The 25,569-nt window shown below is 46.0% G+C and overlaps 1 protein-coding gene across 1 annotated transcript in view; it reads right to left on the bottom strand.

The window, feature by feature from the left end:
- GRIN2B (glutamate ionotropic receptor NMDA type subunit 2B) overlaps positions 1-25,569 on the bottom strand; it is a 581,922-nt gene that overhangs the window by 284,992 nt on the left and 271,361 nt on the right. The window contains exon 7 of the mRNA XM_067695747.1: positions 24,483-24,911. Coding sequence (XP_067551848.1) covers positions 24,483-24,893 — 411 coding nt within the window. The 5' untranslated portion in view covers positions 24,894-24,911. The remainder of the gene's footprint in view (positions 1-24,482; positions 24,912-25,569) is intronic.

The following is a 25,569-nucleotide window of genomic DNA, read 5'->3' on the forward strand; positions in this document are numbered from 1 at the left end:
TGATGTGCGACATCTTCTGGGTTATTTTCCTTTCCTCTCTGAGCCTTGAATTGTTTGTCCTGTCATTTTTTACACATTTCTACAAAGTAAATGTAGGAATCTTTCTTCAGCTTGATTCTCCAGGGGCCAGAAGCAAGAAGGAAAGGCAGCTCATTCTTCACTATGGAGATCACATAACGCCCTATATCCGTGTGTTTATTAAGTAATCATAGTTTTCTCCTTTTTATTAATAGGGATTGGAACACTATGAGGTAACCATATATCAGTGAGCTGATATACTGGTAACTCAAAGCAAAGAAACATATCACTTTTTTAGCCTAAACAGCCTAGTTGTGGGTAAAGTTCCTGTCGGGTTTTTTGAACACTGAAGATAACCCAGTGGGCCCCAGGGGATACAATTCTCATCTTATAGATGAGGAAATTGAGACCAAAGAATGAAGTGACTTGTCCAAGGTCACACGGCTGGCCAGGGCAGAGCCAGGACTCTAACCCAGGACGTGGAACTCTCAGACGAGCCTCCTACTCCTCTATACCACAACTGTGAAATAACTTTCCCACCAGCAAGTCGTGCCTAGATTTTATTTTCTCAGATTATGGATGAATATGTCATGCAGGACAGAAATAAAAGGCTCGCTGAAGTCAAAGCTGAGTACGTAGATCACTCCCCGCCATCCGCCGTCCCGAGCCTCATCTATCAGTCACTGAAGGGATTGTGACGTACCCTGGAGAATCTCAGGGCAACACCTTTGTGACTTCTGGCAGAGAAACGGGATACGAGCAGAGCCCTTAACTGTCAGGCTCCAGACCAACAGTTCAGGGGACGCCTCTGGATCCACAGCTCTTAGAAGTAATTTACTCGGTAACACCGCCTCTGGCAATAATATCCACAGCAGTGCTTCCCAAACACTACTCCATTGATCAATGACAATCCAAGATAAACTTATCATTGGCGCCCAGAGAAGCGAGAAGTCTAAGAACAATGCAGCGGTTGTTGATACAGCTAAATGTATTCAATTTAAAGGACTCTCCTTTATTCCGAGATCATGTATTTCCTAGTTTTGTTTTGTTCTTAGTAAGTATCCAAGACCTTTCTTTAAAAAAAAAAAAAAAAAAAAAAGCGGTATAGAGTTTACAAAATATATCTTTAGTTGGGAAAATAAAGACTCATCAAGCTCGATCATGCCACCACTGCCATCATGATTATAAAATAATTAGTCTGCAGATCAAGTAACCAGGAAACCTCTCCTCTAAACAGCAGGCAGCAGAGGCTGTGTGTCAGGAAGCACTAAAGTCTCCACTGAGGCTGGGGCCATCCCAGCAGATATGAGGCTCTGGGAAGGCCCTGCTACTGCCACGGTCAAGGGGCTTCCGGGAGCATCATAAAACCATACTGCAGCATGACACTCACCACTCAGCATCTTCTGAATTCAGTCACATAGGGTTTTTATTGTGTTATATTGGGATCTTTGTTTTAATTTCTTTGCTTCTGTTTTTTACATTCAACTAACATTGGTGGATAACCACCTACCAAGTGCCAACATCTGTGTCAGCAGCTCTTACATGCATCATTTTTCTGAGCCTGTGAGGCAAGCCTTCAAGGTATTCAACGTGGCCGTGCCTGGTTTTTGTAGCTCACGGCTGCAAATTTTTCATGCTGGCCTCTCACATCTTAGTTTCTCAAATTCGGTCCTCGTCGTCTAATTTCTGTGCCCTATTCTCCTTTAGAGAGGCGTTCTGCACGTTACTATTGATTAAAATCCTATTTATGTCCAGCTACTTCTCCAACCTCACTACTGTGTTCTCAGTGCCGTGTACCAGGTATAACACATAAAGGATGCTCAATTATATTTACTGAATGAGTAAATTAATCCTAGATCACTTTCCAAGAAGCTAATCATAATTCTATGAAATTATCAAAATGTTGACTTTTTTTGTGAAAACAGACCTGAAAAGAAAGCTAACTTCTATAGCTCATTATGGAAGTAGGGTGAAAGTGAGGTCTAGGGAAGTGATGGGTTTTCACCAGCAAAAGTAATTAAGATAATTATAATGAGATAACACATACAAAGTTCTTACACATAGCAAGGGCTCCATAAATGTTCATCTTCTTCCCTTTCCAAGCCCTCTTCTGACTAGTTGCTTGTAGGAATGCTGGCGTGATTTCTTTTTCTTTTTTTTAGGAAAGTTGCTTTATTGCAGTCACAACACTGGTTTTAAAAAACTATTAATATCAACACTGGGCCAAGGAAAAACACCTTAAAAACATGATTTCACCATTGGGTATGTTCTCCAGAACACACACACACACACACACACACACACTTCCAAAATTTTGGTTGACATCAGTTTGCCGATTATTATAAATATAATCGTCCAGCCACCTGAGTTCACATCAAATACTTCTAAGGGCCAGTCACATTTGATCCAGTTTTTAAATTTTTCCAGTTTTTCATGGCTGATCAAATCTAAAGCTTCTTCAAAGTAAAGATTAAATATATTTTTTTTCTCTTAAAATGTCTGCACCTTCAGGCTTTCACAGTTTATTAAGGCAGTGTAACAGGACTTACAGAAGCACTGGGAAAGCTTCTGCAAAGTGAGCGTTATTTAATTCTAAGAGCACCTGGTCGTTGATAAATATTAAACAGCCAGAAGAAATCGATTAGGGCTAGAAGCACCAACATCCCATGAGTCCCACAAGATTATTACGTCTGTTTCTGAAGGAAGCAAGTTTTAAGTAACAGGTGCAAGCTGCAGGTCTATCAAGATCCTATGGTTCTCTGAGCCCAACACGGCCCAGGTCTGTATCACTTGTTGACAACAAATCACCAGATCTCCCTGAGATGCGGCATGTTACACTGGCGTGCACATCTCTTTCTGCTTGTGCCTGTGTGTTCTATTTACACCGCCCAGTGTAAAATACCGTTTGATATCCATTTGCAAGCCAATGTTATCAAAATACATTTCGGCCTACATTCCACAGCTCTGGAGCAGGCCAAAATCCTAGCACATTTCCTCCTCGTTATCACCTCAGTAAGAGTCCCTTGCCAGGATCTGGCTAGGAGGCTGATATCTGACAAAGCTGAATGAAGTGTTAATGAAGGGAAAATGTCCCAGCCCATCCTGAGCTTTGTTCAGAACAGGTTTAAGTGTACACAGGCAAAAAGCTCTACTAGCAGCTCTTTTTTTCCCCCAAGAGAGGACAGATAAAGGGAGAGGTTGTACACTTGGCTTTGCCACCTTTTGCTTGAACGGTGTGGTCTGTTGTTCACTAACACGGAGGTTTAATCCTTGTCCTTATTTTAAAATTCCTTGGTATGAGCTTTACCCATGAATTCCCCAACCTAGATACTGCCCGACCTTTCTGACGTGTCCATGCAGATTTAATATATCCATGGCTTCTTTTTCTTCCCTCTAAGTAACTTCTTGATCTTCTCCAGTCCCATCTGAGCTCTTCATTCAACTTAAATCTCATCAGCCAGCGTCTACGAAGAATTCCTGTGGCCAAACCCTCTGGATTCTGTGTGACCCGCCCTGTACTGACCTGAAACCACAGGTCATTCATGTCCCTCAACACCCCTCAGTATGGTTCACCTGATTCTCTCCTCTCAGGGGCACTAGCTTTGGGACCAGAAAACCTAGATTCTAGTCCTAGAGCCTATAATTTCTTGGTCTCCGCTGTATCATTTAACTTCCCAGTCTTCGTTTCCTTACCTGGAGAACAGGGATGATGGTTACTATTATCTTCATTCTTCAGAGAGACAACCTGAGGCTGTAGTTCCCAACTTGCATAACTGTCATTATCAAATTAAGACAAAGTATTAAATACATAAATTCTCTTTGAAAGGTGTAGACATCATAAAATGTAAGCTTTGGTTATTTTTTTTAAATCTCTAACCACATATACTGAGGAGTTTCTTTCTGATCTCTCTCCTGCTTTCCCTCTTTCTGGAAGCCTCCCTGCCCTTCCAGTATGAACCCCCAGTTGCAGATAAATGTCCATGCATACTTGAGTCCTGCTTTCCTAATTATCTCAGTTAGAGGAATAGCTCAAAATGAAAAGTAAGAGGGGTAATCTCAAGGCACCATTTTTGGAGAAAAGGGAAGACCGATCTGTAAGTAGTTGGAAGATACCAGCTTCTCTGATCATTGAAGAGTCTCAACCAGATGAAATTTACTTTATCCAAAGTTATTTTCCATCTGCCTACCTGTGATTATCGTAAATTCATAAAACCTCCCCATGTATGGGTCTTTTACCATAAAGAGACCAAAAATTCATTCAATGATATTTACTCTTATCAATATCCGACAGATTAGTTAAAATACTTCTAATCAATTATCTCAGACCACATTAGTGCAAAAAATGGTAAAAAAAAAAAAAAAGTCATCTCTCCCCCCCACCCATCCTAATTCAATTCTCCCTTGTCCTTCACCTCTAGTCAGGAGAGAAGAGATGGCAATTCATTATATCACATTATCTGCTACAGCGTGAACTAGCAGGACTGGTGCTTTGTGGAGGTAAAAGTCCTACCAGAGACTGACCTGGTAATCTGGAAAATTAGGCCAGCTCCAGGAGCGAGCAGAGGTGTGGCCTCGGGCAAGTCACTTAATTCTCCTTGGCCTCAGTGTCTTCTACCATGAAATAAGCGCACTGATCCAGTCTCTGAGATCCCTTCTGGGCCAAACGGTCTTGCACATAGGACAGCGAGAGAAAACATGCATCCGGACTTCTGTGGAAGGGTGGGGACTAAGATGGGGTGAGGATGAAAACAGAAAGCTCCTTTTCCAAAATTCCCCTTCCCTTCTTCACTGCGTGAAGAGAGCTGCAACCCTCTGCCTTTCAAACCTCAACATCTGTCAGAAAGGATGCAGTTGGAAAACTCATAGTCTGACCACACGTTTTCGTATTTGGCCACTGTCCCTCGTTTCCTTTATTTACTTTTATCTACACATACTGACACCTGTACTTTTTTCGTGGCTTCCCCCTATTCAATTACCCACTTTTCGTGAGGGCCTCCGGATCTTGCTTTATCAACTTTGGTCTCCTCATCTAATTTCTGTGCCACCTTCTCCTTTAGTGAAGCGTTCAGCATGCTATAAATCCCAATCCCTTCCTTTTGCAGATGGACAAAATGTAAGACTAAGAGATATCAAGGGACATGACCAGACGGCTGTGGTTGGTGATAAAGGAAGTCTGAGATCCAGGCCTCCTGATTCTGCAGTTCAGTCCAGGCTTTCCGCCGTAACCCCAGCCACCACTAAGTGAATATCGCCACTCAACCCCAGGGAGCAGCTGCAAGAAGGATAAGTCTCTCCTCGAAAATGAGCAGTAGTGTTCCATCTACTCTATGGCCTCTGTGTTCCAAAATGGTTTTCAAAAAACTTAGCCCCAATCGCTCCCCCCTCAATTCAGATATTGGTGACACGTATCTCACATTTTATAGTCCTAGCTGGGAATTAATTGGCTATTGTGCTTTTGTGGGGTTTTCCCAGCCCTTTGACGACTGTGATTAACTCTGCTATAGACTCTTTCTAGCTGCATCCCCACCTCAAACCTACTCGAACCAACCCTTTTCCTCATAGCAAGTGTGCTTGCTGATATGCTCCAACTCCACCATCATCCAGCCCAGGATCTACGTGGAAAAAAGTAATTCAATCAGTTCTGTAATTATTCTCTCATGCTTATAAGGAAGTAAGTGCTGCACATTCTCCCAGAAGCCACGAAGGGCCCAGGAACAGTAAATGACAGCGGGGAATGGGTCAGGACACGTGCTTTGGGAAGTATGTAAGAATTCAGAGAGGGGTTGATGGAGGAGAGAGCAGGAAACGGAGGATGAGGAACTGGCTGAGAGTCAGGAAAATGGAAAGAGAAGCACAAAACAGGGAGAAGAGAGGGGCAGAATTTCTAGAGACATTGGACAAATGTCCAAACAAAAGGACAAATAAGGAGGAAAACAGTGTAACTGAAGACCTAGTAACAAAAGAGGCAGGGGAAGGTGTGCAGGTAAAGGGAGGCTGAAGGAGGCCAAACGTGTGCCGTTGTCACCATGGCCCTTGTCTCACAGCTAAGGAAACTGAGGCACAGAAAAGCTAAGTAACCAGGCTAAGGTCACAGAGAGCCAGAATCTGAGTCCAGGGCTGTCTGGGCCTGAATTCTGTCTATGACACTGAGCTCAAACCTTTTTTAGACCTTTAACAATATAAAATGTGAATCTACAATGATCTCAAAATAAAAATTTAATTTGAAAACTCACATACATAATGTTATTACCGATGTCCCTCATCAATAAGTTAGCACTGATCCAGCCACAGCCCCTCAGCCATAGCCTCACTGTGACCGAGGGCGTGGACATGAAAGGGGGCAGCTCGAGGTTACCTTGGCCATGACTCGGAAGAGAGCAAGCGGGATCCTACAGAGATAGGACAGATGTCTTTGGTTGGCCTCATTAAATGCCAAGCTGTAACCAACTGCACTCACTCGAACAGACTATAAAAGTTCTGTTTGACAGCCACGAGCAGACCACCTGGGAACTTTTAACTATGCCAGGTTCAAAGGTGGGCCACTGAGGGACCCGGACACTGACAGGATGAAGCATGAAGATGGCTGCGTGCACCACATAGAGTGTGAGTCACGTGGGAGAGTGTAAGTCACATGCACCACACAGTGTAAGTCACGTGGAAGAGTGTAAGTCACGTGCACCACATAGAGTGTAAGTCACGTGGAAGAGTGGGTCATAGGAGATGGGGGAAGGCAAGGGGAGGGAAGGACAGAGAAACACAAACCAGAACTGGGATGCTGGGGGAGCAGGAAGCAGGGAAGAGGGGAGAGAAAGGAGGACAGAGAGAAGGAGAAATCAGAGAGTCTAAGGGAGGGAGAAGCAAAGAAGGGTGCAGACACAGGTGAGGTGTGCAGCCCTGGGGACAGGAGGAGGCAGCTCAGAGTTCTGAGTGCAAAACGTAGGATTTGAGCCTTCTCTATGGTGTGGAAAATTAAAACGTCTAGAACTAGAGTTCACTGATGAACCTAGGCTTCCCATTTCTACTGGATTCTTTTCCATTTCCCAGAATGAGCTCCAGAGGCCTCCTGCCTTAGCTGCCGAGATGCTCCCAAAGGCTCCGGAGCAGGTTGTGTGCTGTCACCTCTCCGCTGACACCCTTCTCGGTGGCTTCCCTTTAGTTTCTGTTTGCAGCCAGGCCCCCCAGCGGAGCCCAGGCTGATGCTACCACTGATGAGGCTCCTTACGAGGGGCAGGATTTGTGGGAGTCAGGAAAGGACCTTCGGTTTTAAATGTGTATTTCCCTTAAGGTCCAACAGGGTATCTGAAAGTCCACTAGTCCAAAGTTCTTCCTCTGAGTTAAAATATAAATGCCCATGGAAAGGGTCACACATTAGCTGCGTTTGTCTATTTAAACCCTGGCAAGGACCTAGTTGTACAGGTTGTCTCCCAGATTGAAATGAAACAGGGACCTACGAGGACATCCTTGGGGGCTCCATGGAGGACAGACCCAGGGCTGAATCACGTGCTTCTTGGGGAAGCCCAATCAGTGGGCAATGCAGGGAGTGGGGGGTACGGGGAGGGGAGTCCTCCAGGCAGTCAAGAGGCAGAAAATGGACTCCGGATGGTTAAACAAGGTGGCTGCTGTCAAAAGAGGAGAGAGGAGCATGGGAAAAGGGAGTTTAAAAAAAAGATTAAAAACACATTCTTTTCCAATTGCGTAATTTTCTCAGGGCTAACGGTCGAGGTCAGGATGACAAAGGTGGCCACGGCTGCTACTTGGAAGTCCCAGCAACACACCAAAAAACCCTATTCAAGCCCTACTGCTACCTCCCAGAGGACAGGAAGCCAGCTCCAGATATCTGCGACTCTTAGAAGCCGCAGAAGCCCCTACTGTAATGACAGGGGAGCCTCTCTATTGGATCAAAGAGCACAAGAGCAGAAAATGCCAAAGGAAGAGGAGGTGCACCTCCTCCAGAGCATGGAAACCTGTGTCCAGGTCCCCTCCTCCGCTGAACAGACTGGTTTTCATCATAATCATGAAAATGATCTCCAAGAAGAACTGAAATGACACCAGTTAACTCTTCAAGGTGTTATCAAGCCTTCCCTTCCACTGACCAGGGAGACTTCTCCTTAGCACAGAAACTTCGGGGACGCATCGGAGAACTTCCAGAACCCCAAAGGCCACATGACGTTCCTTGGTAAAATAAGCCACCAATTTAGTCTTGGCAACAGTGATCAGAGACCAAGGCATTCATAAGAAAAAGTACCCCAAACTTACGGATGCTTCTGGTACAGACAGGTTAGACGTCTCTGGGAAGATCGCTGGGCAGGCAGGCAGAATGAGGACTGAGACTCCAGCCACCAGCCCTCCTCTCCGCCCCGCTGAGCAGTCTTGGGGTCCTGCTGCTTTGCCTGTGCCCCTCCTTGGCCTGAGAAAAGTTTCCAGGGCCCGAAGGAGTGCAACCGGCGTTGCCGCTGTTGACAACTTCAGCTGAAGCTCGCCGCTCCTCTCCTGCCTGGTTCTGGGAACAGTGCACTCACATGTCCTGCCCCAATTCCTCTGTCCCTGGGCTCCAACCCCAGGATACCGGCCTTTCATCCTTTCAGTATCAACTCTGCCTTCCAGAACCATCCATCCAGGGTAGGAGACCCTCTGTGATCTCCATTCAGAGGGGCTGGGGGAAGATGGCTCTGGCAGAGATTCCAGGCAAGTGGCCAGCCTGGGCCAAGGGGAAGAGCATTATTCACAGAATCACAGATGTTAGAGATGAAAAGAACTCGCAGAGCCACATCTCACTCATGCATCCCACCTTGCGAAGTAGGCCCTCTTCCAAGAGCATATGGCCTGCTCCCATCTGATTTCAAAGGCTCTTTCATTACCAATGAGGTATGACATGTACTGAGTGCGCCTTGTGTGCTCCATGTGGCCCCAGTCACACGAGGAGGAGACAAATGGATTCCCCTCCTCAGAAAAGGGCTGCCACACTGCGAGATACATTTGCCTCTCCTGTGCATTGCTTGAGCCCACCCTGCTATCCGTCCCTCCACCCCGACACGGATACCATTCACACACCTGAATACAACTCTTGCACGTAAACAGGCCTCTGATCATCAGAGAAACTAAAAGGGAGAGTAGGTGGTGAAGACCCGGCAAAAAGAGAGGAACAGCGGGAAGGGGCCGAGGAGGGGCCTGGCTGAAGCAGCCTCTGGATACCACCCCCAGGAAGGTGGCACCTGCCTAGATTTTGATCCAAGGCGATAACATTTACAGCTGATTTCCTAAGACTATTGAGAGAATAGCAAGAGACAGTTTTCTCCAAGGCCTATAGCCATCCAGGAGAGTGAAGCAAACATATTACTCTTTCTTTGTCAACTTCTCACCTGCTGAGATGGAAACTCAGACCGATGTGTATCTGGTTTCACTTTCTCCGGACACACAGCAAGCTAGAAAAAAATATCTTTCCAATCCCAAAAATGTCAGGGAAGAGTCTGATTTGATCCAGGAGTCAAATCCTGGGCCACCCACTTGGAAGTGGGTGGGCTTGAGGGGGCAGGTCCCCTCTGGGAGAACGGAGACCTGGGAAGGCGTGGGAGCTCCTGGGAGCCTCAGTTCCGGCCCAAGCAGACTGGGAATCGACCAGCAGTTTTGTCCACCCTCATGGACCTCTCTCTCTGACTTCTCTTTCCCTTTCTACTTCTCGTCTCTCACCTCACTCTCTTCTCTCCTTCAGAGCCTGTTCTCTTGTTTGGAATGTTTAAGTCCTAAGCAAGACCGACTGGGAGAGGGAGGAATAAACTTTCAAGGTCAACTGCCAGTTGGCCGCTGTCTGGGCAATGGGGAGAGTCCCCTCCCAGGCTAAGCTGGATGTTCCAGGAAGACCGAGGACATGACAGTGACCCAGGGCACGTGCGGCCCCCCGGTGAAGTCCCTGGGCGTTATTGTCGTCAGACGAGGGTCCCCGTTGCCACACTGCCACTGCTAGTGTGGGACCGTGGCCAGTTACTTTCCTTTCTGACGCTCAGTTTCTTCATCCGGAAAAGAAGGAGAACAATCCTACTGCCTAAATCCTAGGGCTTCTTGGAGAGTTAAACTGGCTAAATGTGGCTCAAGCACTGTCTCATACAACGTGCAGCCCTAACTTGTAGGAAGCACTTGGTCGTTTTTAAACGGGCAAAGAGAATGAAGCTGACTTCTTCTGAAACTCCAGATCTAGTCCTCCCCAGTCTCTCAGTAACCACGAAAACACAACCAAAAGAGCATGATAATCACTTCTAGACCAGGACACAAGAGCCTGCACTGCAGCTGAAAGTCAGGGCCGAGGGCCGCAGAGCCTGACATGCGATGGCTGAGTGTCCCCTCCCCCAGTTCCACGGCCCCTCCTTACCACATCCACGTTCACTGCTCCCTCCCCTTCCAGCTTCCTTTCCTCTCCTCCTTCAGCTTCTTCTCACCCTTCGCCAGCCACTCTCGCTCCTCCTTAAGTGTTATTAAGCAGCCACGTGAACACATTGCACTGGGGACCACGTGAATACACTGCACAAAAAGCCACGTGAATACATTGTATTGGGGACCACGTGAATACACTGTACAGAAAGAACGCTCAGCGGAGAGATCCCGACCCATCGCGAAACTCTACAACCTGAAAACGTGCCACGTTCTACTCACCAGTGGCTCCCAAACCTGGCTGTGTCTCCCAGTCCCTTGGGGGATGTTTGTGACAATTGTGAAATTAGTGGGGCTTTACTCCAAACCTATTAAATCAGAATCACTGGGTACAGACTCAGAGAATCTGAATTCTTCAATCATAATAAAATTTTAAAATTCCTCTGTTGCTTCTAAGTTCCAGTCCGTTTAAGAACCACTACCACACACTGCACAATTAAACTACAAAAACAAGGCTCCTTTCCCCTCTTTTTCTTGATGATTTTTGGTTCCTTCATTCCCACCACCCTCTCAACTTATGATACTACACAGCTTTATTTTCTGAGAATTTACAATATTTGCTTTTACGTGAGCAATGAGAACCCTGGAATGGCAAGAGAATGGAAGGCAAAGGTGTTGGCGGGAGCTGGAAAGACTATGCAGACATGGATCTCTGAAGGCGGAAAGCACGAGAATGCAGGTGGAGGGCAGCAGGAATAAGGGCCGGCAGGGGGCGGGGGGCGGGGGGCGGGGGGCGGCGGGAGGGGCGGGGGGCAGCAGCATGGAGAAACTACAGTGAAGCCTGGCTGTAGTTGTCTGTTGTCCTGGCAACGTGATGCTGAAAACCTGAAGGCTGCTGCTCGCTCTAACACTGGACAACATGTCGTCAAGGCAACAGAATGCATCCAAGACACATGGTGGCTGGCCATGTGGTCTTGGGGGTGTGCCAGGAATCCGCAGTTGAAGGCAGGCTACGCTGGCTGTGCCGTTACACCACCTCCCACTCTCAGTGCCCACACCCTTCAACCCCCCATCAAATCTTGCCCTGGCTGTTCCATTCCCTGTGGCACTGTTCTCAGTGCCATCAGCCCCCCTTGGAAAGAGTGATTCTTTCAGGCTGCAGTGATGTAGATGTAAGTCCAGGAACTGGCCACCGGACACTGGTGTATGCATGGGAACTCCATAAACTCTAAAGGAGAGGAAGCTATTTAGCCAATGACAATGTTTCTAACTTCCTCCATTGCTTGGCTACTTTGCTCCCAAGTTTGTAAACAAATTTTGTGAAAACAACAAAACTGCATCATCCATAGATATAGCAAAAGAAAATGATGGCCGATTCCAGAGGCATTTGTGTTTCAGTAGCACTAGAAACGATGATAGCAGCGATTTTGCAAAATCAGGCGTGCTCCTGGCGGAGTAATGAGTCCTGTAAAGGGTATTTCATTTCATTTCATTTCATAACAGCTCTTTGAAGTTAATGAGCATTAACCCTATCACAGAGGTGAGAAGTCACACAACATGGCAAGAGGTCACTCAACTTCTGAAACACGGAGCCAAGACTCAAACTGGCTCCAAGGTACATGTCCCGTCTACCACACTCCACCGCTCCCATCTGAAAAGATGCCAAGTTACATCACTCCCTTCTTACACCTTCTAGAATGAATTGAAAAATACCCAACTTTGTGCCAAGGCTCTCAGGCCCTCCAAGATCTATCTCACGGTACCTTTCAACCTCAGCTGCTACCTTTGCCCCCGTGCCCATCCCCCTCCAGCCCTACTGACCCTCCGGCCACTCATCAAACAACAAAAAAACATGCCCGCCCTTCAAGACTTTTGCACCTGCTGTTCTCTCTGCCAAAAGGCTGCTCCTCAGATTTTCATCCTTCTGAATCCTTCTCATACAAATGCCAAGTGCCACATCCTCAGAGACCTTCCCTGACAATCCCAAAATGGCCCACAATACCCCTCCCTGCTGTTTTCATTAAAACATTTACCATTGCCTAAAATAATACTGTTTACTTTATGTGTTTGTTTATTGTCAGTCATTGTACCATGAGGGCATGCCTCTCTTATGGACGAGATCTCCAAGACCTTGAACAGTTCCTGACACCCAGTAGATACTTAATCAATATTTTTTGAATGAATGAATAAATCAGTGAGAAAGGCTGTTGTTTTTTGCTAAAGGAAGTTTCAAAATCTCTCGCTAGTACCTTTGGAAGCTTAATCACACTGATTAAAGTTCATTGGTGCTACCTGGCTGATTAGCATGTCACATGAATTGCACATGTTTACCTTTCAAAACTTTGTTAAAAATGTTTCTTTCTTTCTGCTTCCTCCTTTGAAAGCAGGCTAATAGTCAAGATTATCACCGGCACCCATCTGCTTTGCGAGATAAAAGCTTTGCTCTGCTACCTCAGATGTACCCCTAACCTGAGACTGCCCTCCTGCCACGAGCGTCTGCTGGGAATTAAGTGGCTGTGAGTGCCAAGGTGCTGAGGGCTGGTGTCTGGCAGAGGTGAAGAAGGGAAGGGTGAGGGAGATAGCGCCTGGAGAGAGAGAAGGAATGTACTCGCCAGCAACCAGAGATTAATCCTACCGTCCATTTTTATTGGGGTTTAAAATACTTTTCTCTTAATTGCCACTAATATCCGTTGCACTGAAATAATAATCTACCCATATATTTAAATAAGCATGTATTAAGGGCTTACTCTGCGCCAAGCTATATGTTAGGTTCTGCAGACACAAAAATGCAAAAGACATAGCCCCCGCCCTCATGAAGCTTGTAGTCTAGCAGGACAGACGGCTAATAAAAAACGATTATGATTCATTACAGTTGTGATAAGGACGATGAAAGGTACGAAATGAAAGGGGATAAAGGGAAAAGAAACAGGAGCTTTTATTTGAGGGGAGGGAAAAAGAAAAATCTGAAAGCATGACATTGGATTAGGAGGGCAGCCCTAGGTGAGATGCTCCATCCTGAGGACTGGAGAAGAGAAAGATACAGGCAACTAACGGCAGCGGCAAACACACACACACACACACACGCACACGCACACGCACATGCACAGGTACACAAAGAAGCAAAACCAAACCCAAGGAGAGAGGAGGACAGAAAGGGATGCTAAAGGACAAGCCTCACTGCCCTGAAGTTCCACCAAAGAACAGCTGAGTAACTCTGACACCTCACCTCTCAGCACTGTCCCAGGCCCCGGAGGTCCAGAATACGCGAGCCAAGTACCCGGGAGCTAGGTGAGTTCAGATCCTGCCGTGGACGGCTTGCGTTTCTATTCACATCACTCCCTCACTCATTCACTTATTCAATGGAAACTTACTGAAAAACTCTCGCAGACCCACTCTTACTGATTCCTGCTATTTGCCAGGCCTTTTCTAAGCACTTTTAATAACTTTACTTCATAAACCTTAAGAAACAGGGTCTATTTTTACCACCATTGTATAGACGAGGAAACTAAGATTCAGAGAAGTCAAGTTATTTGCCAAAGGTCACACAGTAAACAGTGGAGCCAGGAAACAATCTAGGCACTGAGATTCCAGAATGCCCCCTCTTAACTGCCATGTGAGTGTTGCTACTCCCCTAGGGCTGCCATGAAAGTTGTATCACATAGTTGGCGGCTTAAAACAACAGAAATCTCTCTTCTCAGAGTTCTGGAGGCTGGAGCCTGAAATCGAGAGTCGGCAGGGTCGTGGTCCCTCTCAAGGCTCCAGGGGAGAATCTTCCTTCACCTCTTCCAGGTTTCTGGTGGCTTCCCTGGCTTGTGGCTCAATAACTCCAGCACCTGCCTCTTTCAAGGACTTCCCCTTTGTGTAGATGTCTTCTCCTCTTCTACCTCTTAGAAGGACATTTGTCACTGGATTTAGGGCTCACTTGGCTAATCCAAGATGATCTCTTCATAAGATCCTTAATTACATCTGTAAAGATCCTTTTATCAAATGAGGTCACATTCACAGGGTCCAGGAGTTAGGACACAGAAGTAGCATTTCGGGGCCACCATTCAACCCACTAGAGTGTGTATATGGAGTGTACATTTTAACAATTGCTAATTGTGTAACAACAGTGGGCTGTTACTATGCACCCGACATTATGGCATGTGCTGGGAACACGAAAGTCAGTAAAGCATGGCCTGGCCCACAAGGAGCCCCCTGTACAGCAAATGAGACAGATAAGTAAACAGGATGGGTTATAATAAAAGCTTAAATAGAGCACAGGTGAAGTGCAAAAAAAAAAAAAAGAACTAGTAAATTCTGTGAAGATGGGAGTCAGAAAAGGGTTCACAGAAGAACCATGATTTCTCTTGGAAAGTGAGTAGTAGGTGCTTCTGGGAGGAAAAGGAGGAAGAGGCACTGACCAAGGCCCAGAGATGTAAAACGGTCAGGACCAGACGAGGGGCGGTGACTGATTTAGCGTGACCTCACGTTGCTGTTCAAGGGCGGGGAGGTGAAGGGAAAATCCTGGAGAGGTGGCCTGGGACCACATCAGAGAGGATGTCCTAGTCCCAGCTGTGGGAAGCCGGTATGGAGTTTTAAGTGAAAGTGTAACCATCAGATTTGAGTTTCTACAGAACCACACAGGCAAGCTGCCACGTGGCGGGGAGGACAAGAGGGCAGAAAGGCCGCTGAGGTCACTGCAGTGCACGGCGGGGAGGGGATCCACGACAAGGCTTCTCTCCTGTTGGCATAAGTGTCCTGAGGAGAAGGGAGTGGCCGGGGTTGACCCCGGACTGGGCAGCTGCTCCCTCCTGCTTTAGATAAGCCTCTCTTTCCTCCTCGTTCTTGTTCTCTTCTTATCTCTCTAAGAATTTCTTTAGCTCTTTCCCATCTCCCCCTCCTCTCATCCCTCAAGTGGGGGTTCTGTCCTGGACACACTTCTCTCCTCGTCCCCCGCGTTCGTTCTCAGCCTCTCCTCCACGCTCCTGGTTTCAACGACCCTCTCCATCCTAATGAGGCTCATCTCTTAACTTCCAGCCCAGACCACTCTCTTTACCTCCAGTCCCAGATCCAACTGCCTGCCAGTCGTTTCCACTCCTGTGATCCACCCACGTTCCAAATTCTACTCATCCTCGTTCCCACTGTCACCAAGTTTGTGACAAACCTAATGACTCTTGTCATCGTAATTTTTGTAATAGCACTAAAAGGGTCAACGGTGTTCAGTGCCACAGAAGGTCACGAACGACTTGAAAATCCCACTTGGATTTGGCATTTTGGATAAAGGGAAAGACGATGAATTGAAAACAGCAGTTTCCGATGAGCATTTAAGGAATTTAACTATGAAAACAAAGAGCGAGGGAGGAAAACCAGGGTCAAGGAAAGCTTTCAGGTTTGTTTATTTATTAATATGAGAGTGATCTGAGCATGTTCCAAGAGGGCAAAATTGACATTTTGGGGAAGACAATTCTTGACTGGTGGGTACTATCATGTATACGGCAGGACACTTAACACACCTGGCCTCTGTGTTCTAAGTGCCAGTACTGGGTGCATGCAAACACACACACACACACACACACACACACACACACACACACACACACACACACACACACACACACACACACACACACACACACACACACACACACACACACCAGTCATTATCATCATCCAAAAAACTCCCCCAGTACATCTCCTGAGGACCACTAAGCTAGAGGGCAGATGCCAGCAGGGAGGAATAAGTTGACAATTAAGGAGAAAAAGGACATAACTGATGAGCCAAAGTTCTGGAGGACATGTGAGGCGACTGGACCAAGGGCACAAAAGCAGAGTTTGGTGTAAGGCAGGAGAAATTTCACATGAGAGATGTTGAGCTTTAGAGTCACACAAACATTGGTTGAATTCCTAGGTCATCACTTCCTTCCTTTGAGAGACACTGCCTGTTGACCAACCTCAAAGTTGGTCCCAACTCTTGTCCCTTTGCCACCTCCACCAGAGAGCCTGCAACCTCCAAAGGGGTGGCCATGTGACATGATTTGGGGTCATGAGATCAAGGATATGGGGAAGACTTTTCCTGATCTAATGATACCCACCCCCTGGCTTTCCCTGCTTTGGGTTTGGGGCAGGACGCCTAGAGCAAGGGCAGCCTCCTCACAACAATTACCAAAATGTCAAGAAAATCCCAGCGGTCAGCCCTGACCTCACCATGTCACTGCACCAGCCCCAGCAGTCCCCAACCTCAGGAGCCCTGTGCTGAGACACCAATAAACACCTATTGGTTTAAGCCATCATGAGCAATCAATACCGAAACATCCTGGGCAAAACAGCCTCTCTGATCTACAGTTGCCTCATCTGTGATATGCAGACAAAATGCATGCCTTACAAATGCAGTGAAAGAACTGAAAGAAGCAACATATAAATGAAGCTCACATTAAGGTGACCAGCTCAGAGCCTGACGAAAGCAAACGATCAGTGTCAGTTCTCTTTCTCACTGAAACCTCCTAACAACCCGTGATAAACTCGGGGGTTCTCTGTGCCTGTGAAATAGGATAGAAGCGGTAAAGTAGTTTGCCTTCAGAAAAACGGAATAAAACTAGCCTTGAACATTACTCTCATACATGGTGAACCCTTAAGCCACAGAATCAAAATATAACGTTGGGGAATATAAACTGATACAGCCACTATGGAAAACAGTATGGAGGTTCCTTAAAAAACTAAAAATAGAACTACCATACGACCCAGCAATCCCACTACTGGGCAGGGTATATACCCTGAGGAAACCAGAATTCAAAAAGACACATGCACCCCAATGTTCACAGCAGCACTATTTACAATAGCCAGGACATGGAAGCAACCTAAATGTCCATCAACAGAGGAATGGATGAAGAAGATGTGGTACATATATATACAACGGATTATTGCTCAGCCATAAAAAGGAACGAAACTGGGTCGTTTGTAGAGACGTGGACGGACCTAGAGAGTGTCATACAGAGTGAAGTAAGTCAGAAAGAGAAAAACACATATCATATATAACACATATATATTGGAATCTAGAATAATGGTATAGATGGCCTTATTTGCAAAGCAGAAATAGAGAACAGATGTAGAGAACAGATGTAGGGAACAAACGTATGGATACCAAGGGGGAAAGGGGTGGGGTGGGAGGAACTGGGAGATTGGGATTCACACATATACACTACTGATATTATGTATAAAGCAGACGACTGAGGGGAACGTACTGTACAGCACAGGTAACTCTACTCAATGCATGTGGTGTCCTAAATGGGAGGGAAGTCCAGAAGGGAGGGGATCTATGTATATGTATGGCTGATTCATTTTGCTGTGCAGTAGAAGCTAACACAACATTGTAAAGCAACTATACTCCAATAAAAATGAATTAAAATATGTATATATATAAAATGTTGAATAAAATATAGATATAAAGCCTAAGAATGAGGCAAAAAGATAGAATCACAGAAGTCTCAGAAAGGGGAACGAAAATACATTCTTGGCGTATAAATCAGGTTCCAAGGAGTTTTTCAGCAATATCAGTGTAATCTATTAACAACTGGCTGGTGAGGCAATTCCCTGGAGGCCCAGTGGTGAGGACTCCGAGCTCTCATTGCCGAGGGTGCGGGTTCAGTCCCTGGTCGGGGAACCAAGATCCTGCAAGCCACACGGTGAGGCCAAAACAATTAAAAAGATAAAACCTGGCTGGTGACATTTAGTAAATTAAGTTCCTTCCTATGTCTTTAACATATTACTACTTCCTACCTAGTACTTCTAATATTCCCCTCATCTCACTGCTCACTTTTTCTTTTATATCAACAGTGACAAATGGTTGAGTAACCCTGGACTCAAAGACTATTTAATTCTGCTCTGCTTTCCTTTTTAATGTTCTTGGCTTATCTTCATTGCTTACATCCTTTATGTATCCGTTTATTGAAATCACTGTATGTCTCTGCTTTGAAAATTGTGACATGTCCTGATCAGGGCACAGTCAGTAACTGCATGGCCACAGAGGTGGAACCCACGGAGCTGCTGCTGACCCACCGGGCTTAAAATGAAGGGCACTGACATCCCAAGCTCCTCTCTTTCGGTTAATGGGAAAACATTAGAGTCCCATTTTCTTCAAATGATTTAGGTAAGGTCTGGTGTAGGAAAACACAGGACAGCGTATACTGAGGCCCTACGGTTTACCAAGCGCTGGGCACGCTGCTTCATAAGGCTTGGTAAACCCCACTAGGATCCAGGTGTTATTTCTGTTCCCATTTTACAAATGGAAAACTGGAGGCTAAGAGTGTTTAAGGAGCACAGCTACAGTCACATGACTGGGAATGCGCAGAGCTTGAGCCTACTGGCTACAAAGGCCGCCTCCCCTCCATGTGATGTCATCTCCTTCCTTCCACAGACACACCATCACCTCCTGCCAGCTGCGTGAGAAGTGATGGCTCACGCGTTACTTTCTAGCAACAAGCACCTTAATTTCTGTGAATGCCTAAAGCAATTTCTGGAGCCTCAGTTTTTCCAGGCATTAAAACTGCACCTGGACTTCAAGTGGCTGGTCTCTTGAAAGCAAATCCCAGCTCCAACTGGAAAAGAACAGATACGCTGGCCAATGAGACGCAGGTGTAGAGTCCTGGAACCCACACAGGCTTGAGGGCAGCATCATTGCAACGTCTATGGTGTCTCAGAGAGAACTGCCCTTTCGCCTTCCCCCAAAGTACAGTTCAAGGAAGTAGGAAAAATAGGAGAGGAGTAACGGACCGCCAGGCCCCCAGACGATTCTATCCTGGCTTTTTTCTGACCTCCTCAGTGTGTGGACTGGAAGTTTTAAAGTCGGCGGAAAAAATTTTAAAAGAAGACTCAGATCCCAGTCCCACTATGTTTCTAGCTGTGTGACTTTGGCCACGATACATAAACTCTCTCCCATCAAATGAAATAATGCTACTTGTCTCACAGGACTGCTTAAGGATTAAAATGCTCATTAACATCATGCCTGGCACAAAGCTGGCGTATGACAGCAGCTCTGTTACTGTCTTGCCTCTCCCACCTCTATGACTTAACTCTGCTCATCACCAAAGAATGTTCTAACACCACAGTTTGCTCTTGAAGTTTGCTGTCCCAAGAAATACCGTATCACAAACAACTAAGAAGCAAGGTTAAAAAAAAACTCAAAGTCACCCCAAATCCGGGAAGAAGCATAGAGTGGGGTATGAATCGCATGGCCATCTTGGTTTCAAGATTATGTTGGATATAGAAACCCACATGAGCAGATAGAAGGCAGTTAAGATATTGACAGGGTAACAGTCCACGGTTGGCTCAACTACTGTCTCCAAACATACTGCCATTAGGTGTCGGGGTGGGGGGAGGGAGTAGGGAACGGGGGAGAGTGAGGGAAGATGGGGCCAAAGGAGAGTAAGGGCCATCCTCCTGGCCCCAGGTGGATTCCAAAACGTGGCTTTCTGCAAAGAAAATTAGAGTGCTAGTAAAAGTATTAATTCTCAACCAATAAATGGAGAAATGAAACAATCACAGCAACAGATGCCAGAGTAAGAATCTGTTCACCTGTCCTTTAGGGAGGAACAAGGATCACGACACACGTCTTACCTACTGTACTCCACTCTGATCAACAGAGTGAAGATCACTCCGATCTGTTTCCAGACCCTGACCCTTTGCTCAGCACACCTTCTCTCTTCCATTTCTGCAGCATTAAAGCTTGGGTCTTCCACCCTTTTGCCTGATCCTACTGTAACTTCCACTTTCTGTATTCCTTCCTACCACCTGCTCAAGCCATTTTCATTGGCCCTAATGCTAGTGACAAAATCGTTTTCAGTGACTGTCATTCCCTGTCCCCACTTTTTAATTGGCTCACCTAAAGTATCTGTTCGCCCAGCATTTTTCCAACGATTTTACTTTATCTTCAAAATGTTGTCAAGTGGGTAGGGCAGAAAACAAAATTTAACACTTATAAACTAGAAACCGAGTATCATGTCGCTGAAGTGATTTGTTTGCCTAAATTTCCAAAGCTCCTGAGAATGGAGACTGAAACACAGGACAATTCTTAGAGCAGTGCTTTGTGGGGCAGAACTGCATAAGTAGAAAGCACAGGCTTCAAAACAGGTACTTCTGGGATCTGAATCCCAGTTCCACCGCTTGTAAGCTGTAATATCCTGGATTAGTTACTTAACCTCTCTGAGCTAAAATCTGAAAACCCAAGAAAGGTTTCAGCAAATCAGCAGCAAATCAGCATTCCTTTCCTCCTGAGCTCCCTTCTCGGTTGGTCTCCAGCTGTGAAGCGCCTCTCTATTTGGCTATTTGGCTGTGACCCTATTTCCTCTCCGTGCTTCTCCTGTATCATGAAGCCTTCTTTCCTTCAGACTGCTCCATACAACCTTCAGCTTAGCCTGCTGAATGCTGTGCTGGACACTTAGTGAAGCAGCTGCTCTGTATTACCTCATTTAATCTTCGACAACCCTATAATGGATATATGATTATCCCCATGGTACAGACGAGAAAACCAAGGTTTAGCGTAAGTGGTTTGGTAAGTTGTCCAGATCCCCACATCTAAGAATTGATGGTTAAAACTGCTCTGAGTCCGAATTCTGAGCTTAGAACAGCTCTGCTCTATCAGCTCCCATGCTTCTTTCTGCCATGGTACGAGGTGCATTTCCTCAATGGGAAAGTGGAGACTAATTAATGTTTGTACTGATTAATTAGCACATTAATTAGCATTAGCAAAAAAGTGAGCGTAATCTATTTGATCAGATGCTGAACTATATATATCTCCTTACTTTTGCCAAAAAGCCTCTGTAACTAACTGTGCTACCTTTCTTCCATCACGAACTCCTTGAATCAGGAATTTCCTCCCTGTAAACCAATCTTCCACAAGGACACTTAATAAGTTTTATTTGAAACAAACACACAAAAAACAACTGAGTCAAAACAGAGTGGCAATTACCTATCTCGTAGAAGGAGGAAGCAAAATGGAAGGCTTATTCACCACCCTTCAGGTGGCGACTGAACCTTCAAGACTATGCCTTAAACACAGCAAAGCTGTATTTCTTACATTTTCTGCATTAGTTCCGCTTTCAAACGTGTTGTCCTATTGCCCGTAGTGGATTCAGAGTTGTCAAACTCTGTGTCCCCATTCTATATTGGTAAGATACAGTCATGGTACTAAAAATAACTTCTATCAAAAAATAAAAAAGCTGGCCTTAGAATTTGAGGTGTTTTATTTTTGAAACTTGCCCCCAAAGCTTATTTCTCTGATTTCTGGGGGACTTTTTATTTGCCTTCCGGCTGGTCCTTTAGGCCTGCGCACGTCCCTCTGCACAGCTGCCCAGCATCTCAGTGTTGCTGCCCTCTGGATCCCGGAGGTCCGGGGGGCAGTTCCTCCCGCTGCCCCACCCATCCCCTGCAGCCGCCCCCCACCCATCCAGGCCTCCCACTCCGTGACTGAGCCTTCAACCCTCCCGCTTCTGTGGCACCAGGACCTCCTGCTTGCTTCTTCCTTCTTTCTCCTCTTTCTACCTACCTTTCAGTAACTCTTCTTTTCAGGTCCAAAGTCAGTTAGATATTATTTAGGCCATTTTAGCAAAGTGCCTAACAATCACTGCCTACCTCCTTTTTTTGATGGAGAGAGAAAAAGATAAGATGGGATATTGGGGTGTGGTTGCAGTGGGGGGAGGGGGAGGAGACCAGAGGGGGATCTCGTTACAATGACCCGGAAAAATCCCCCTTATTGGCTTCCATCCTCCATTTGACCCCTGGAACTGGTAGCCAAGGGGCCCCCTATAGAATTAGGCTACACCTAAGCCTCCACCATTTCATAGCTCATTAATCCTCTCCTCTAGTCAGATTCCGGTATTGCCATAATGAACCAAGTGACGCGTCACTTTTAGGCAGATAACGTTCAGCACAGTGCTACGTAACAGAGGAGAAAGTAAAGAAGAGGAAGGTATGAGGGACCTTAACCCGCCTCTCCATTTTCTTGAGAGGCAGTCAAGCACATGGTCTGTGGAGCCAGCAACCAGTCCTGGACTCCACTTCCTAGCAGCCTAATTGGGGATGTTATTTAACCTTTCTGAGCCTCAGCTTTCCCATCTGCTAAATGGAGATAAGTAATACCACTTAGCTCACTGGGCTGTTAAGCGTATTAACTAAGACAGTGCAGGCAAAGCAGTATGTTCCCAGCACACGGTAAACACTCTGAAGCACCTAGGATACATCACTGAACAAAAGAGCCCAGTCTCTCCACGTGGCCTGCGTCATTCTTCATATTCTTATGTTGTTATTATGCATTTGTAAGAGACACAGCAGGGAAGCAACCAACCAGTTTAGCCAACAACCTTTTACACTGGGATGGGGGGAGGGGGGAGCCTGAAATAACAGGCTGTGCACGAGTCCACAGACGCTAAATCAATCAATCAATCAATTATTTTCACCGGACTTGCTCTCAAAGTAAGTTTGCACTTATTCATGATTCAAAAACTGGGCTCCTCCATCTTGGCATTCTTTCCATGCAAACTGTGCCCTCAAAATACCACTGCGAAAATATAATATCCTTTGCTAAGGGCAACGATGTTTAAAAAATCTACCTGAAGCAAACACTCGGTAGGTTTTGCCAAGTCCACCTGTATTTTCCATTCTATTCAAGTTTATCCCACTTCCCTTAGCATGGGCTCCTCGGGGCAGCATTTTTTCTAACATCCTTACCTGTGCCTTTACCCATGCATGCGAATGCGACAACAGCCTTCTCATACGCTACTGAAAGCATGAAGTCCCTGCACTCAGTACTCTCCACTTGACTTCTCCTATAGACTGAACAAAGGAAGCTCCGAAACAGACATCTCTGCCTGCTGCCGACAGATGGCGATAGTGATCACGCAAGCTTATTTTACTCTGTTAAGCCTTGTGGCCTGGTGGTTCTCAACTGGCCAAGTAGCACGCTTGCGGCGTCTGTGCTAGGTTTTGAGGTGTTTGCGAACATCGTTAAGCCCACAGCACGTCTTTTCAGTACAACACTGAAGGAGGTTTTGAAAGTGACACTAAGAAGTATAAGATGACAATGCAAAAGTAGAAACAATTTAAGAAACCCAAAGTGATGCACAACAAATACTGCATTTGTGAAATGGACCATTCTAAGGTATGAATGACTGCAAAGATGATATGTATGTGAAAAGGACTGTACTTTCATTGTACAAAGCAAGGAAAAATAAGTGAAAAATGTAAAAACAAAACATAACTACAAACAAAACACTTTTCCCTGTAGTCAGAGAATAAGCATTGATGTCACGTGATAATTACTTTGTCGTGTGACAATCTAATATTAGTGTAGGAGAGACTATGATTGATTTGCGGCCTCAAAGCAGTGGTTCTCAGCCTTAATTGCACACAAGAATCACCTGCTGAGCTTTTAAAACTCCTAAAGCCTAGGCTGTGCTCCAGAACCTCTAGGGGTGGGACCCAGGCATTGGTTGTGCTGAAAGCTCTTCAGGTGATTCCAATGTGCGGTCAAGGTTAAGAACCACTGCCTTCAAATCTAAGCCGGGGAAAACACAGCTGCAACTGGTTCTATGGATTAAAATCCATTCACATGTGCAGATGGGATGCGTGTTGAGCCTGGACACCTTAGCAAGAAGTACTTCTCTAGGATATCTGAATCTTCAAGGAGACCAATTACCTGCCTCAGGGAATTTTGCTTTTTATGTTCTTGAAACTGGTATGGGGGGAGAACATGTATTATCGAGGAAGAATAGAGCACACCTTTCTAAAGTTTTGAAGGAGGTATTCATACACGTATTTGAAGAAAATGTATCACCGAGCTACAACCTTCAACATCTCTTAGTCATTTCAGTGACTCCATTTACAAACAAATGGACACACAAACCTGTTCCAAACAAAAGGAGCTTCTAGACACCAGCATCTTTCCCTCACTTTCAACTCCAAAGCACTAGACTAGCTCCTGGTCTATCCATTCACTCAGTGCATTCTGGTTACCTCTGGTTACCATCTGGTTACACTCCATCTTTCATAATCGAGTTTGGCATTCAAACAAATGCATCATTTAGTTCTCAGCACATACCCCCCAGGCTCTTCTCACCACGGCCCCCTTTTACCTTGTCTGCCATTATCATCGAGGAGCCCCCGTGGATACCCAGGATGGGGGTGAGAGTCTGGGCTGAAATGAAGTCAAGGATCTGCGCGATGGCTTCCTGGTCTGTGTCGTCAGCAAACACCACGCCCTGGATCTTCCGGTCAGACATGAGATCACAGATGCGGGTTATGATGCTCTTTGGGTCCGTCTCATTCATGGCTACCAGCTCCACACGGGGCACCACAGAGAGATGGTGGAAATCATCTTTCTCGTGGGCATCCTTGATGGCCACCTCGTCTGAAGTGCCCACAAGGATGACGGCAATGCCAATGCTGGGCGGGCTCTTCTGAGACCGAGCTCTGCTGCCTGACACGGCCAGGACAGCCAGCACCAACCAGAACCTGGGGGAACAGCACTCTGCTCTGGGCTTCATCTTCAACTCGTCGACTCCCTGGAAACACAAAGAGAGAATGGTAACGTTACACCCCACACTACATGACTGTCTGGGAAGAGGCTAGATACTGCAAGTCAAGGAACTTATCTCCTTTTACTGATCATCAAACCCAGCTTCTATCTTCAAGCCTAGTTTCTTATCTCTTATGTTTGCACAGCAGAGTGAGGAAAAAAAACTTCCGAAAGCATCAGAAATCCTTGAGCAAGACACTAAAAGATGCTACTGCTATAGCCATCAGCAGCAAACAGACAGGGACAAACAACGGAAAGAGGAGGTAAGTGGTCCAGGCAAGTCACACCAAGCGCACGAACACAGGAGTCTCCAAGAGCGTGTCCGGCTGTTGCTGCGAGATCCCCGGTACTCCTGTCACAACCCATCCTTGAACTGCTCTCGGGGCCAAGGGATGGCAAAGGCCAGGCAAAGTGAGCAGCAAAATGGGCTCAGCAGAGGTTACCTACAAAACGTGGTCTGGAAGAGCTGGATACAGGAAGTTACAGATACATAAGCCCCCATTCTTGATGCCTTTACTGTGTATTCACCTCAAAGGTGGACAAGAGCCTGAAAATTCTTCAGCAATCCATCCGGCTCTTAATACTAAATCAAAAACAGCCCATATGTTGTTTGGGCAGTACTTTTAAAAACATCTCCGATCCTT

The sequence above is a fragment of the Pseudorca crassidens genome, chromosome 11 (genome assembly GCF_039906515.1).
Source record: "Pseudorca crassidens isolate mPseCra1 chromosome 11, mPseCra1.hap1, whole genome shotgun sequence".
Taxonomy (NCBI): domain Eukaryota; kingdom Metazoa; phylum Chordata; class Mammalia; order Artiodactyla; family Delphinidae; genus Pseudorca; species Pseudorca crassidens.